Source organism: Falco peregrinus, chromosome 8, assembly GCF_023634155.1.
Source record: "Falco peregrinus isolate bFalPer1 chromosome 8, bFalPer1.pri, whole genome shotgun sequence".
Taxonomy (NCBI): domain Eukaryota; kingdom Metazoa; phylum Chordata; class Aves; order Falconiformes; family Falconidae; genus Falco; species Falco peregrinus.
In genome coordinates, this window is record NC_073728.1 from 22,981,485 (window position 1) to 22,995,389 (window position 13,905).

The 13,905-nt window shown below is 35.1% G+C and overlaps 1 protein-coding gene across 1 annotated transcript in view; it reads left to right on the forward strand.

Annotated features, from left to right (window-relative positions):
* Window positions 1-13,905, forward strand: part of LOC101919649 (sodium channel protein type 2 subunit alpha-like) — a 78,060-nt gene that overhangs the window by 32,686 nt on the left and 31,469 nt on the right. The window contains exons 8-16 of the mRNA XM_027782709.2: window positions 3,081-3,141; window positions 4,401-4,542; window positions 5,373-5,579; window positions 6,442-6,732; window positions 7,123-7,503; window positions 9,059-9,191; window positions 10,012-10,250; window positions 12,019-12,192; window positions 13,281-13,637. Coding sequence (XP_027638510.2) covers window positions 3,081-3,141; window positions 4,401-4,542; window positions 5,373-5,579; window positions 6,442-6,732; window positions 7,123-7,503; window positions 9,059-9,191; window positions 10,012-10,250; window positions 12,019-12,192; window positions 13,281-13,637 — 1,985 coding nt within the window. The remainder of the gene's footprint in view (window positions 1-3,080; window positions 3,142-4,400; window positions 4,543-5,372; window positions 5,580-6,441; window positions 6,733-7,122; window positions 7,504-9,058; window positions 9,192-10,011; window positions 10,251-12,018; window positions 12,193-13,280; window positions 13,638-13,905) is intronic.

Below are 13,905 nucleotides of genomic sequence, written 5' to 3' on the forward strand. Positions count from 1 at the left end.
AAGAATAGGGATTTACAAGTATTGCATGCCAAACTCATGCTGACGTGGTTGTTCTTTCCATTAACTGAACTTAGAAACGTATTTATAGGGTTAGGTTGGTTATAGAATCACAGAATTGTGGAGGTTGGACAAGATCTTCCAAACCAACTGTAGCTCAGCTGCAGGTCCAGTTAGAGCAGACTGCTCCATGCCATGTCTGGTAAAGTTTTAATAACTCCAAGGATAGAGATACCACAGCCTGTCTGGACAGCATGTTCCAGTAACATTTTTTAATATCAATTCAGAGTTTCCCATGCTCAAACTTCTGCTAGTTGCTCTTATCCTACCAGTGTTCACCACTGGGAAGAGTCAGGCTCCATCTTCGTTACAGTCTTTCGTGTTATATTTGTAGGTAGCATGAAGATCCTCACACACACACGCTTTGGCATTCTCAAGGCTGAACAAAACCAATTCTTAGCCTCAACTTGTATCTTTAGGCTATAAATAAGACAGAGAAGCACTAGATAAATGCCAGAGAGATTTCATAGTTAAGATGTGATTTTATTATTAGGTAGAGGTAGGAAACCAATTGCTCTCTGTGAAAATAAAGCACTCACCTAGGGAAGGAGATGGTATTCATCTGTAGGACCTATTGTTGTTACTAAGAGGACTGGCAAAGACCTCTTTATTCAGATATTTTTCCACAGTCTTAATCTCTGTAGACTGAAGTGATAAAATTCAGGCTGCTTCAGAAACACACAGATACTAATTTTTTGTATTTGTGTCATTTTAAGTGATAACACCGGTAAAGTGGTAATACACGATGAACTGTGAGATGTAGTATAACAACTTTTAATTGCCTAAAATTTGATTAATATTCATTTGTGGGTTTGTGCTGGAAGTGGATCTACAGGCTCTAGCTCAATAAGTAATTGTAAAGGTAGTGTATTTAAGTGAAAAGAAATTGGTAGAATAAGGGGTGCAAGTTTTCCTTCTCACTGATCCAAAAGTTAAAGAAAGTACAGTTGTTATAGGTTGAGTTTTGATGAGTCATATTTCCTTCCTTGCTTAGAAATGGACATTTAAGTTCTCTGCTGTTTTATCTGTTTTCAGATTTGCTTTCTATGGTTCTGAATTGTTAAAATTCAGGAGATTCTGTGACTGTATTTACATTTCTGTGCAATGTATCATTTTAGCTAGTTTATTTGCCTAAGGAGGGGTGTGAAAACAGAGTGGATTTTGTTCAGCATATCATATGCTGATCAGCTGTGGCTGAGTGTGATACCCTCTAGTGACTTTTCTTAACATCTGTGCCTTCTCTTTTATTAAGGAATAAGGCCAGATTCACTTCTTGAAAATGTGTACTGCTCTTGGATCCATGTTAAAAGTATTGGCACCTGGCATTTAGATCAACAGCTGAACATTCAGAATTTTTGCCAGCTCTGAAGATGTTATGGAAGTAATAGGACTGCAATTTTTCTAACATTGTATAAGCACTGTTCTTAAATGGTAGAATTTTGGCATCACTAGATTTGATTTGTTTGGTTTAGAATCCTCCTGTCTTCATATATTCTTCATCCCATGGCTGTTTCTGACCATTTAGATACTACAATAGTTTTTTACCCCATGAAAATCAAAGCCTTTTGCCAGCTTGGAAGGTACATTGAGGATATTAGTTGAGGATAACAGAAGAGTAGTTTAGTTGGGATGAGAGGTTTTTTTCAGATCGCTGTTGCTTTTCCAGATCTCAATGCCTGGCTATCCTTATGGTGAAAAGTTTCTCTTTATATCCAGTCAGAACCTTGCTTGTTTCAAGTTATGCCCATTGCCAGTCATACTCCTGCCACACACCAGTGAGAAGAACCCGGCTCTGTCCCCTTGATAACTTCCTTGTAGTTGCCGGATGCTTTCTACCAACTCCCCCCACTGCCTTCCCTTCTCCAGGCTGAACAAGGGCAGGTCCCTCAGCCTCTCCTCACAGGGCAAATGTTCCAGCCCTCTCATGACCTTGGTGTCCCTCTGCTGAACTTGCTCCGCTTTATCAGTGTCTTTCTGGCATTGGGGAGGGCAGACCTGGGCACACAGTTCCAGGTACAGGCTAGGGGGTGCTGAGCGGAGGGGCACTGTCACTTCCCTCACTCCGCTCGCTGTGTTTCTGCTCGTGCAGCCCAGGGGGCTGTTGCCCTTCCTGGCTGCCAGGGCGCTGCTGGCTCACCTTCACCTTGCTGTCTGTCTGCCAAGGCTCCCGGGGCCTTTTTGCAGAGCTGCTGCCCGGTCAGCCAGCTCCCAGCCTGGATCGCTGCAAGGGGCTCTTCCTTCCCAGGCACCCAACTCTGCATTTGTCTTTGCTGAACTTTATGTGCCTCCTGTCAGCCCACCTCTCCAGCCTGCCTAGATGCCTCCGATTGGCATCTGCCCTCACTCTTATCAACTTCTTCCCATTTGTTATCATCCTTCTACCTGTATTATCTTTTTTTTTTCTTTTTTTTTTTTTTTGACAGCACAGTTGTTAATCATTAATAACAAAATACAATGCTTTATTTCTGAAGGCTGCCAGCTTAAAATGAAGAGAAAAATTCTGTGAAGTTGTTCATAGTACAGCAGCTGCTATGACATTGTCATTGGAACATTCATCTTCCTTGTAAATGCTTTCTTCATATTTTCAGTCACAGGATGTGCTAGTTAATGTAGCTTTGACTTCAAAACTATTGGCCAACCATCGTAAATAGGTCCATTTTAAATAAGATAGGTTTTAATTGTCTGATTACAATCTACTGAATAAGAGACGTCGTTTTAAGCTTTGTCCTCTCATTTATTGAACATGAGATTTTTGAAAGATACTCAGTGTTTGCTATGACTCAAGAAGAGAATATGCAATTGTTCTAGGATTTTCTTTTTACATTGTGTTTTTATTTTATTCTTTAATTATGCAACTTTATTTGCCAGTAAAGTTGTGCCAGTATTTGAACCCATTATTGGGAAAACATGAATGGGAGATTATGAATATTCAAACCAGGATAATGAACATAAGTTCATCGTCACAAAATAAAATGATACTCCTTCCATTTATGATCATGTTGCTTCCTATATTTTTTTTTTAGGTCATTTCTATCGCATAGGAGAAAATGATTATCTGCTTTGTGGCAATAGCTCAGATGCAGGGTAAGGTACACTAAAGATTACATACTACCTGTCTAAACAAAATGCAAAACATATCACTCTGAACTTAAAAAGCTATTTTATCCACCTAACTACACAGTCAATAACATGTGGTCGTGGTTCATGGTAAATAAACACTTGAATGAGTAAAAATGTTAAATGAGAAAAGACTTTGCTGTAAATTTCTTTTAAAGCCTTTTATGCAACCAGAAAATTCCATTTAAGCAAGTAGATATTGCATTATCAATGACTTAAGAACATACTTCTTTATTGTGGGTTTCATGCCATTTCTCGTCTCTAAAATAGGCAAGGGGCACTGAGACTTATGAGCAACTTTTGGAAGACATCTTCAGCGTTCTTCTGTCTCTGGATTGCATGCATGGCACTGTCTTGCTCTCTTTTTGTGACAACTCTTTGTAACCAAATCACATAATTCTATATTCTAATGATATATCAGTCCATCCTTTGATTTTGGTTGGTTATGTCTTTAAAACAGATATACTTAAATGGGTTTTTGTAAACATTTCATATATATGTAAGTAATTTAGATAATTTTATGTGTGTGTGTAAATATGCATCAAATATACACGCACATATATGAAAGGAAAACTTTATAGCGTTTTTCTAGAGTAGTTTTGGAGGCAAGAATCTCATTTACCCTTCAAGGATGTAATCATAACTGAAACTGATACGTACCGTTACAGGAAATAAAAGTATTATTACTATGATGGTTATTTGCTGTTGAGGAATTGGTAGAATTTGATTTGACTAGACCTAATTCAAAAACCTGAAGAAACCCAGAAATCTGGTATGCCAGCCCTGCTGTCAGCCCTACCTGACAAAATTCAGTATAAAATAAGTGTACTCACTTTCTTCTTCTTTTTTTGCATGGAATTATTCACCTTAGAGAATCTCTGTGTTAAGTAAATATATTGTTTTCATTGAAGAGTTATCTACAGAGGTAATACCAAACTGTTGGGCATAAATTTTATTTTGTTTATAATGGTGAAAGAAGGTATGAAGAAAAATTTTCATTTACTTGTTTGCTCTTTTCTGGCTTTTTTTAAAGAACACTTTTTCATTTCCTCACTGATTTTTAAAATGTAAACCCACAAATAGCAGCCCCTTTCACAGATTATTTCTAATGAACCTTCATTAGAAGGTCAAGGTACAATAATTTAAAAACAATTTTAGTGTTAAATGATTTTTAAATATGCATTGCTTTACTTTTCCTTTCTTTTTTTTTTTTTTTTTTCTCCTAGTAAATGTCCAGAAGAGTTTATCTGTGTGAAAGCTGGTAGAAACCCCAACTATGGATACACTAGTTTTGACACATTCAGTTGGGCTTTCTTGTCACTGTTTCGACTGATGACACAGGACTACTGGGAAAATCTTTATCGGCTAGTGAGTGTATAGTAAAAATTGTGGTTAGTGTCTTATCAGCCCCAAAGCAAACACAGAAAGGCCATTCATATTTATATTACATACCATTGCTATTAGGAATTGAAAATGAACAGTATTAAAGGATGCAAATTCAATTGCAGAATTAAGCAGACATGGACTTACTACAGAATCTCACATGATTTCTGAAAAGGCACATGAGTGTTTTTGATCCTTTATTTAATTTTTCCTGTGTATGTCTCATTTTGTGCCTTATTATAAGACCTTATTTTCAAAACCTTTAATCTTGAGTTTAAACTGTAACAATACTCTGTGACAGCAAAATCTGAATCTTAATTTCTGTACTTGGAATCCTATTTTTGATAACTAAGAATGCTTATCTTGATATAAATTACTTTTATTACCATAGCTTTTCATTATACGGTGTGATATAATATTTTAATTGTAATAAATATTATTTTTCAATTATTTAATCAATTATGCCATCTTTAATTCTTTGGTTATTTCAAGGGGAAAGCATTCTAATGCGTGGTGAGCATACTAAGCATCCAATCTGTGATGTGTGATTTACATTAATTACTCTGATTTCACATCCTTTTCAAGATTATTAGGCATTAAGAGGTTTGTCTCAAAGCAGCATGATCCTTAAACATTTTTTTACACATATGAATGCTCCCTTTAATTATGTAATTCAGAAAGCTTGTATGACCTTATTATGAAAGGAAGAGCAACTCAGTAATAGTTTTGCACTTTTCAAATTCAGTAAATGCTTATGAACTGCAGAACTGATGCATGTCTTCACCAGATGGATCATTTCTCTTTTTCTCCTATAGACACTACGAGCTGTTGGCAAAACATACATGATATTTTTTGTTCTGGTCATTTTTCTCGGTTCCTTCTATTTGATTAACTTGATTTTGGCCGTGGTTGCCATGGCCTATGAAGAACAAAATCAAGCAACTATGGTTGAAGCAGAACAGAGGGAGGCAGACTTGCAGCAGATGCTTGAGCAGCTGAAGAAGCAGCAAGAAGAAGCTCAGGTATTTTCTGACAAGAGTTTGAGCTTTAGTATATATTCTTTTGTGTGCTATTAATTCAAAACAAAGCAAATAATTAACATATTAAAACCTCCAACATTCTTTTAGCTACCTTACAAGTACTTGAGACAACTTCATGGATTTTCATTGCCTTTTAAGTGTCTAAAGTGTTAATGAATTTCTGAATTGAAAACAAAAGTACTTCCCAAATCAGAATAATAGTTTTAAAATTAATATATCTTATCTAGGGGTAGTATTTAGTAATCTGTCATGATAATTTTCCAAATGCTAAGCTTAGAAATAATTGCAGTACTGGTGAAATATTTTTCAAGCCTTGATTAGAGTTTAAAATATTTTTACACATAAATTTCTGACTAATTTTTGCTACTTGTGTTACCACCAGTGAATCAAAGTCTGGAAGTAGTATCCCAGAGTTTTTTCCTAAGAGCAGCTTCAGGAAGCTGTTACTTAAAATAACAGTTAAAATTAGTTTACTAAATTAACACTGAAGTATTAAGTCATACTTATATGAAGTATGACTGTGTGTAGCTTTTGTTTGCAATTGTTTAGACTCTAATAAAGTTATTAATCTTTATGTATTTTCTAATGAACTTTGTGGCTGTACACAATGCGGGCTGACTCCATGATATGGATGCAAATTAGAACTCCAAATTGGAAGTTTCATAACTGCCCTTTTATTTTAATTCATATTACAGAATGACATTTGAAGTTTTGCACAAATCCATCTAGGCCTTTGTCACACATGTAGAGGTAATTTGATACCAATCTTAGGGACAAGGACTATAGCTTTCTTTTAAAAATGGTGTAATTTTTAAAGCGTAGCATTAAATAATTGCTGTGGCAGGCAATAGCAGTGGCTGCAGCAGAGATGACCGAGTACAGCGGTGAAAGTGGGATTGATGGACCCTCAGATAGTTCTTCAGAAGCATCTAAGCTTAGCTCAAAAAGTGCCAAAGAAAGGAGAAATAGGAGGAAGAAAAGAAGGCAGAGAGAGCTTTCTGGAGAAGAGGATGACATGAAGGATGAAAAGCTTCCAAAATCTGAATCAGATGGCAGTATCAGAAAGAAAGGTTTCCGTTTTTCTTTCGATGGGAACAGACTTTCTTATGGGAAGCCGTTCACATCACCCCACCAGGTACTGTGAATATTAAGTATAATGTATCAGTGTAGAAGATGAAGGGTGTTGATATGTTTTAAGATAATGCATGATTAAATGGATCGTTAGAATTTCTAGAAGTCTTGATTTTTCTCTTTAATACAGAGATGGAAAAAAATGGGGCCTTACGCATGTTCATTTATTTCTCTCCAATAATTGTTTTAGGTATACTGTAAATCTACCTGTTCAGATGACTTTCATCTCTAGTGTACATGTCTCTAGTCTACATAAGGCACTGTATTAAAAATAATACTGACAGATTCCTGAGCAATATAAATTACTGCTATTTTTTTTTTTTTTCATACATAGACATGCATTTTGTATACTTGAAATCTTCAGCTGGTCATTTTGCTTATGTTTCCTTTGCAGTCTTTACTGAGTGTTCGTGGCTCCCTGTTCTCTCCCAGACGTAGTAGCAGAACAAGTCTTTTCAGTTTTAGAGGATATGGAAGAGAGGTAGGATCTGAAAATGACTTTGCTGATGATGAGCACAGTACCTTTGAGGATAATGGGAGCAGAAGAGGTTCTCTCTTTTTGCCGCACAGACTCGGTGAACGGCGCAGTAGTAACATTAGTCAGGCTAGTAGACCATCGAGAAGGCTGACACTGTTTCCAGTGAATGGGAAGATGCATAGCACTGTGGATTGCAATGGGGTGGTTTCCTTAGTGGATGGACCACCAGGATTACTGTCGCCTACTGGACAGCTTCTGCCAGAGGTGATAGTAGATAAACCAACAACTGATGACAACGTAAGTTTTAAATTACTCCAGGTTTTGTGACCTTTCTTTATTGCAGGAGACAGTGTTTTAATGGAATTAAATGCTTTGAAAATTGTTGAGAAGTTGTGAATGCTTTTGCCTGTCCTACTGTCATGAAATAGGTTTACCATGGCTCACTCAGAAGTGAGAGGCTGAAGCATGAAAGTGAAAGGGAACGAGGTAGCAGAAGATGAAAGGCAACAAAGTAGCATGGTTTTATATACCTGCAGAGCAAGGATATGCATGCATCTGTGTAGTGAATCAAATTAGAAATGTTCCATTGCTAAATCTGTTTTAGAACCCAAAATAGGATGCTCAGCTTTCAAAACGTTCTGCGTATTATGTTGTTTCGATTTTTTTCTTTATGGCTTTAGCCTTCCTTTAAATGTATTTCCTAATTTTCTGTCAGTAATCTGCTGGTTCCCCATTCATATAAATGGTGTCGTCCAAAGTAGTGTAGTCTTTAAGATTGTTGACATTTTAGAAGCTCTGAAAGCTTTTTTTTCTCCTGGGTCTCAGATATGATCTGAGTTTCTCATTGCCTAGGATCAGGGTATAATTTAAATTTTAAAAAAAGTACAGGCAAGTGAACCAGAAGGAGAAATGGGTGACTTTTTCCTTTTCCCTCAGTCTGCTTTAGGAATGGAGCAGAGGGGGATCCATAGCATTTTTTTTTTCCTAGAAACCTTCTTTTATTGAAACAAAAATTTTTACATGGGTCACAGCATCTGAAAGCACACCAATCACATTCCTTGTAGTTATAATTTTCTGTAGTTTTATTATACTTTCATTTTCATGCATTTATTTAATTTACTGAAAAAAAAGTCTGCCCATGCTGTTGATAATTGAGCTATGTTCAATGATACAACACAGCTGTCAATTTTTTTTTAATAAAAAACGTTTTTTAAAAATCCTTTTTTGGGGTCAGTTAAGTCAGACTTCTTTTGTTTCTTCAGGTGAAATTCATAAAATAAGTCCGAAATTATAGCTATTCAGTGTAAAAGATACCCTTTAAAATGATTTTGAATGGGTACAAAGATCAAGACTGACCTATAAAATTTACTTTCAGTAATTGTTATTGCAGAAAAATTCCTAGCATAAATCACTTATTGTAAGTGTCTTGTGACTGAAGTAGTTTAGAAATAATATATTGGTAGATGAAGCATGGAACTGGGTATTTTTCCGTTTCCAGTGCTGCAATAGTCTTGGTTTGTTTCCTTGGCTATGGCCTCCAAAATTTGTTTATGTCTAATGTGGAGTTAGTGGTACTTAACTGTAATGTGATGGTAATCTGGGACCTAAATATCAAAGTCTTTTTTTAGTATCTTATAAGTGTTAACAGTAAGTATAACGTGAAAATAGCCATTAAAAAATACTAGGCTTATGTTATATGTATAATGGAAAAAAGTCTGGTGTGAGAGCATTTAAATACAAAACTTCATATACTGTGGTTTCAATAAAGTTGAAAAGTCTTTCTGATACCTCTTTTGTGGTATTTCTAAAGATGAATTTAATTTACACACACACACTCTCTTTCTTTTCCTAGAGCACTACTACAGAAATAGAAATGAAAAAGAGGCGTACAAGTTCATACCAAATACCGGTGGAGCTGCTGGAGGATCCCAATTTAAGGCAGAGAGCCATGAGTATAGCTGGCATTATCACAAATACAATGGAAGGTGTGTTATAACTGCAGATGCATGAACTTCCTTGACATAGTCTTATACTTGTTTCAAGGTATTATATCACAGTGCAAATACAGAAGCCAAAAAATGTGAAGCCATTAAAAATACATAAACTGAATGGCAAAATGCATGTACATAGTGAAAAAAGAAACGAAGGAATCTGATAAGCAGGCTAAGCTAACAAACACATTCTAATTAAAACAGATCATGTGTATGTGTTTTATACTAGTTGTTCATGTTTAGCAATACAGTTATTGGAAAAATGCCTTGTGATAAATTTTCCACTAACTGTACTGTAAAAATGTTACAGAAAATTAAAGGCCAGGCCTTAATTAACAAGGAGAAGGAAATTTGTAGTAGGATTATTTGGAACAGTGAATGTATTACTAGTGAAATTCTTGAAGAAGCTTGAGTAGTTTTCAAATACTTAATCATGGTGAAATTAATCTTATTCTTTCCAAAAATAAATAAATACACATTTGAGAGGACTGTGAAGTTGGAAGTTTTACTGTGAAAACTATCCCTAAATGTAAGCGTAAACAGGTGGTTTGTGTTTTTAAAAAAAGATCATATGATATTAAAAATAGACAACTTTTTCAATTATTAATTCAAAACTCTTGAGGTTTTTCTACTCGTTTTCTAAAAACTTTTCAGTCAGCAGTAATAGGTTAAGTCCCTGGAAATCTGAGGAGGTTCCTCCAAACATCCTTAATGGTTCTGTGAATAAAAATTAAAATGTAAAAATAAAAGGTATACAAAAAATTGTCTTCACTTTCTCCAAAAGTTGTTCACTATACATTTCTTTTTTTCCCAGAACTTGAAGAATCCAGACAAAAATGTCCACCTTGCTGGTATAAGTTTGCCCACACTTTCTTAATTTGGGATTGTTGGGAGCCCTGGTTAAAAGTAAAGAATGTAGTTGGACTTATAGTAATGGATCCGCTTGTTGATCTGGCTATCACTGTTTGCATAATTTTAAACACGCTGTTTATGGCCATGGAACATCATCCAATGACTGATGATTTCTCTAATGTACTTAAAATAGGAAATCTGGTAAGTCCCTCAAACTATATTATTTGATACAGTTGGAACTTGATTTCTCTTGGAAATAAATTACTTCTATTATTTTTGTTACGGTCTCATAAAAGAAATGTTGAAGTTTTAGTTATACCAAAAATAGTCTAAAAATATCATTTGAGATATGTTGTATATCAGAGTTCGATTTCTGTATTAAAATTTCTGCAAATAAAGTTTTCAACAACCAGTGTTTGAATGACATGAAACCAAAAGAACTCTGATTTGTTTTTGTTTGGTATTGCAAAAAAAAAAAAAGGAGCCAAATTTGATCCTTTTTTCCGTAATTACCATTGATAGCACAAGAAGAGCTGAGTGGTATTTTGGATTATTATTTTGCACTGTTATTTTTTTGTGTTACTTTTGTATTTCCATGGCTTTGATTGGTCCATAACCATTTGGAAGGCGAAAGAATGTGTGACTCGTTCCAAATGTGTCTGTTGCTATGGTTGGGTTTTGTTGCCTAGTGGATGTAGTCTGTAGGTTTTGTTTGGGATGGTTTTGTTTGTTTTAAAATGGCAATAACATAAATAGTGTTATCTGCTGTACTGCTTAACCTGTGCTTATAGTAAGTGGTAATTATGGTGATTATGATGTTGGAAAAGAATAAAATAATTCAGTTATTAGGACATATGAAATTCTAATATGTTGGGAGCATATTCAGGTTCAATTCCAGAGTTGTTATTTTTGTAGACAATACAGACATAGTTCAATGTTTTCACCTTAATCTGGAGTCAGAGATTATTATCTATGGAAGATAACCATGTCATGTTGCTGTTTAAAATAGATCCAGGATGTATTTGAGGAGAAAGACAGGGAAGACAAATAGGTGAGGATCAATAGCTGTTGCAGAGGGTTGTCTTGTGATGATGCCCGCATGTTTTACCCAGGAAACACAACCATTTTTTCCTTTCATAGGTAATGAAGTAGCTTAATGTAAATCTAATTTTGAGCTGTGTGAGTGTAGGTGTTGCTTCATGCCAATAAGAATTTGTTTACTCTGTCAGCTAAAATGCCACCATAATACAAGTGTAGTTTCAGCAGTTGATTTTCTTGCTTTTTGAACTGTTCAGCACTATTTTGTAATGACACTCAAATGCCTGTTTTTGGGGGTTTTTTTAAGTTTGTTCATCTTTCTAGTAAAATATGATAATTTATGCAGTTCTCTAGATACTAGTGGTCACACACCTACAAGTAAATACAGTGAATTTATTTCAAAGGCATTGCTTGCCTTCTGCTTCAGAAATCATCAGAGGCATTCAAAGGCAGAAAGTTTTACTTCAAACACAAGCCTCAGCATAATTAGCCTTTTTTTGGCAGCTAGAGAGAGAAGATATGCTTACTGTATCTGTGAGTTCTCACAAAAACTTCATTTAATAGTGCATCACTCTCCAATTTATGACCAGTTCCTTTTTTTTCCACATACCTTTGTTAAAGCAGCTTTCGTTGTGGCAAGAGCAACTGTTATCTTGCTGAGAGATGGATGGCAGATATCAGGAGAAAACAGGAGGACTGTGAGGAATGTATAATGTGTAAATACTAAATGTATCTTGGGTTTAGCTAAAATTAACAGAGTTCTGCTGCAGCTCATTTTGATGGTGCCACTTCCCTTCTCCGTGAAGTTCAGGTTGTGATAAGTTTCCTTACTGATACTCCACTGTGAGAGGGTTGTTACTTCTTACTGAAGTTGTTCTCTATCTGTTGGTTCAACTCATCTGCAAACTAACAATAAACGTTCTTTCTTCAGGTTTTTACTGGAATTTTTGCAGCAGAAATGGTTCTCAAGATAATTGCCATGCATCCTTTTTATTATTTCCAAGTTGGCTGGAATATTTTTGATAGTTTCATAGTTACCCTTAGTATGGTGGAGCTTTTTCTGTCAAATGTGGATGGATTATCTGTTCTCCGATCATTTCGATTGGTAAATAAATTAGTTATAATAATATATCTACATTAATTAATGCTTTATTATATTATTTGTATTTAAACTGTACTCATAATCCACTTCAGTAATATGTATATTTTTGGCAAAGTGTCACAGGATATTTCTGCAGGTGCATTTTACGAAATTATTTATGTTATCAATGAATAGTGGTGTGCCATTTTATGATTCAGAAGCAACTAAGTATTTTTTCAAGGGAGAGATGTAATTTTATTGTAATTGTTTTAATGTGGATGAGGAAAGCACAATTAAATGTAGAATTTATTTAGTACATATTCAGAGATATAAATAAACCATTTGTAGTCTTCTGTCTACTTCCATATCTGGAAATCTCAAAAAGGCTAGAAGTGTTGTTTTAAAACAATAGGAATTATAAAAATAATATTTTTTTAATTTTGAAAAAAAGATTTATTGCCCCCCCTTGGCAAAAAATAGATGTGTTATATTATTAGAAAAATATATTTATTTTAAAATTGAGAAATTAACTATTTGACATTCTTTCCCTGTCATCTCTTTGCATTTTGCATTTCCATTTTGCTTTTATCTGAAACCAAAAAATATTTAATACCTTTATTCTTTTGAGTGGGTTATCAGTAAGAAAGAATATGTGTTACACTTTCTCCTCCTCATAAGTTGAAATGTTTTACTTTGTCTTGTGTTAGGCTTTTATTTTCAGACTGTGAGTCTCTCTGATCCTTTTACATTTTTGGAGGCAATATTCCTTTGGAAGACCCCATTCTTCAAGGATTTCAGAATCCTTTATTTTCCTTCAGTAGAATTCTGTTGAGCTTTTTTTTTAAAAAAAAATAATAATAATTTCTGCACATAATATTTGAGATGTATGCCATGTTCAGAATCGACTATCTGAACAAATGCAACCAAGCTTTAGAAGTGTGGATTTTATTAAACTCTCTGTTTCTGTGTAAGTTTTATGGTTGATGGAATCCTGTTGAAATTTCTTGGGTTTTTTTAATTGCTGAGAGTCAATAGTTCATAATCTGTCATTTATTTCTATAGTGGTTTTGTAACTACTGCAAATAATATCTCTCTGTATTTTTGTTTTTCAGTTGCGAGTCCTTAAATTGGCAAAATCTTGGCCAACTCTAAATATGCTGATAAAAATTATTGGCAACTCAGTGGGGGCTCTGGGGAATCTGACCCTGGTGCTGGCCATCATTGTGTTCATTTTCGCTGTGGTTGGGATGCAGCTGTTTGGGAAAAGCTACAAGGAATGTGTCTGCAAGATCTCCAGTGACTGTAAACTTCCACGCTGGCACATGAATGATTTTTTCCACTCTTTCTTGATCGTATTCAGAGTGCTGTGTGGAGAATGGATAGAAACAATGTGGGACTGCATGCAGGTTGCAGGCCAACCCATGTGCCTTACTGTCTTCATGATGGTCATGGTGATTGGAAACCTTGTGGTATGTACCCCAAGTAGTCTGATAATACATCTAAAGAAAGAATGATAAAAGAACCAGTAATTAAGTTTTTTAAGCATTATTAAATGTGTTATTTAAATATGTTTTTTATTATTTTGAATTTGTTACAAGTATGGGCTCTGAAGCAGAGTTTTCTGTTTGTTAGATTTCTGATCCTATATAGTATCCTCAACTTGGGGGATGGGCCCCCTCAGGGGTCTGGTTTGCAATTCAGAGGATATGTATGGGTGAGAGAGAGAAGCATCCTGTG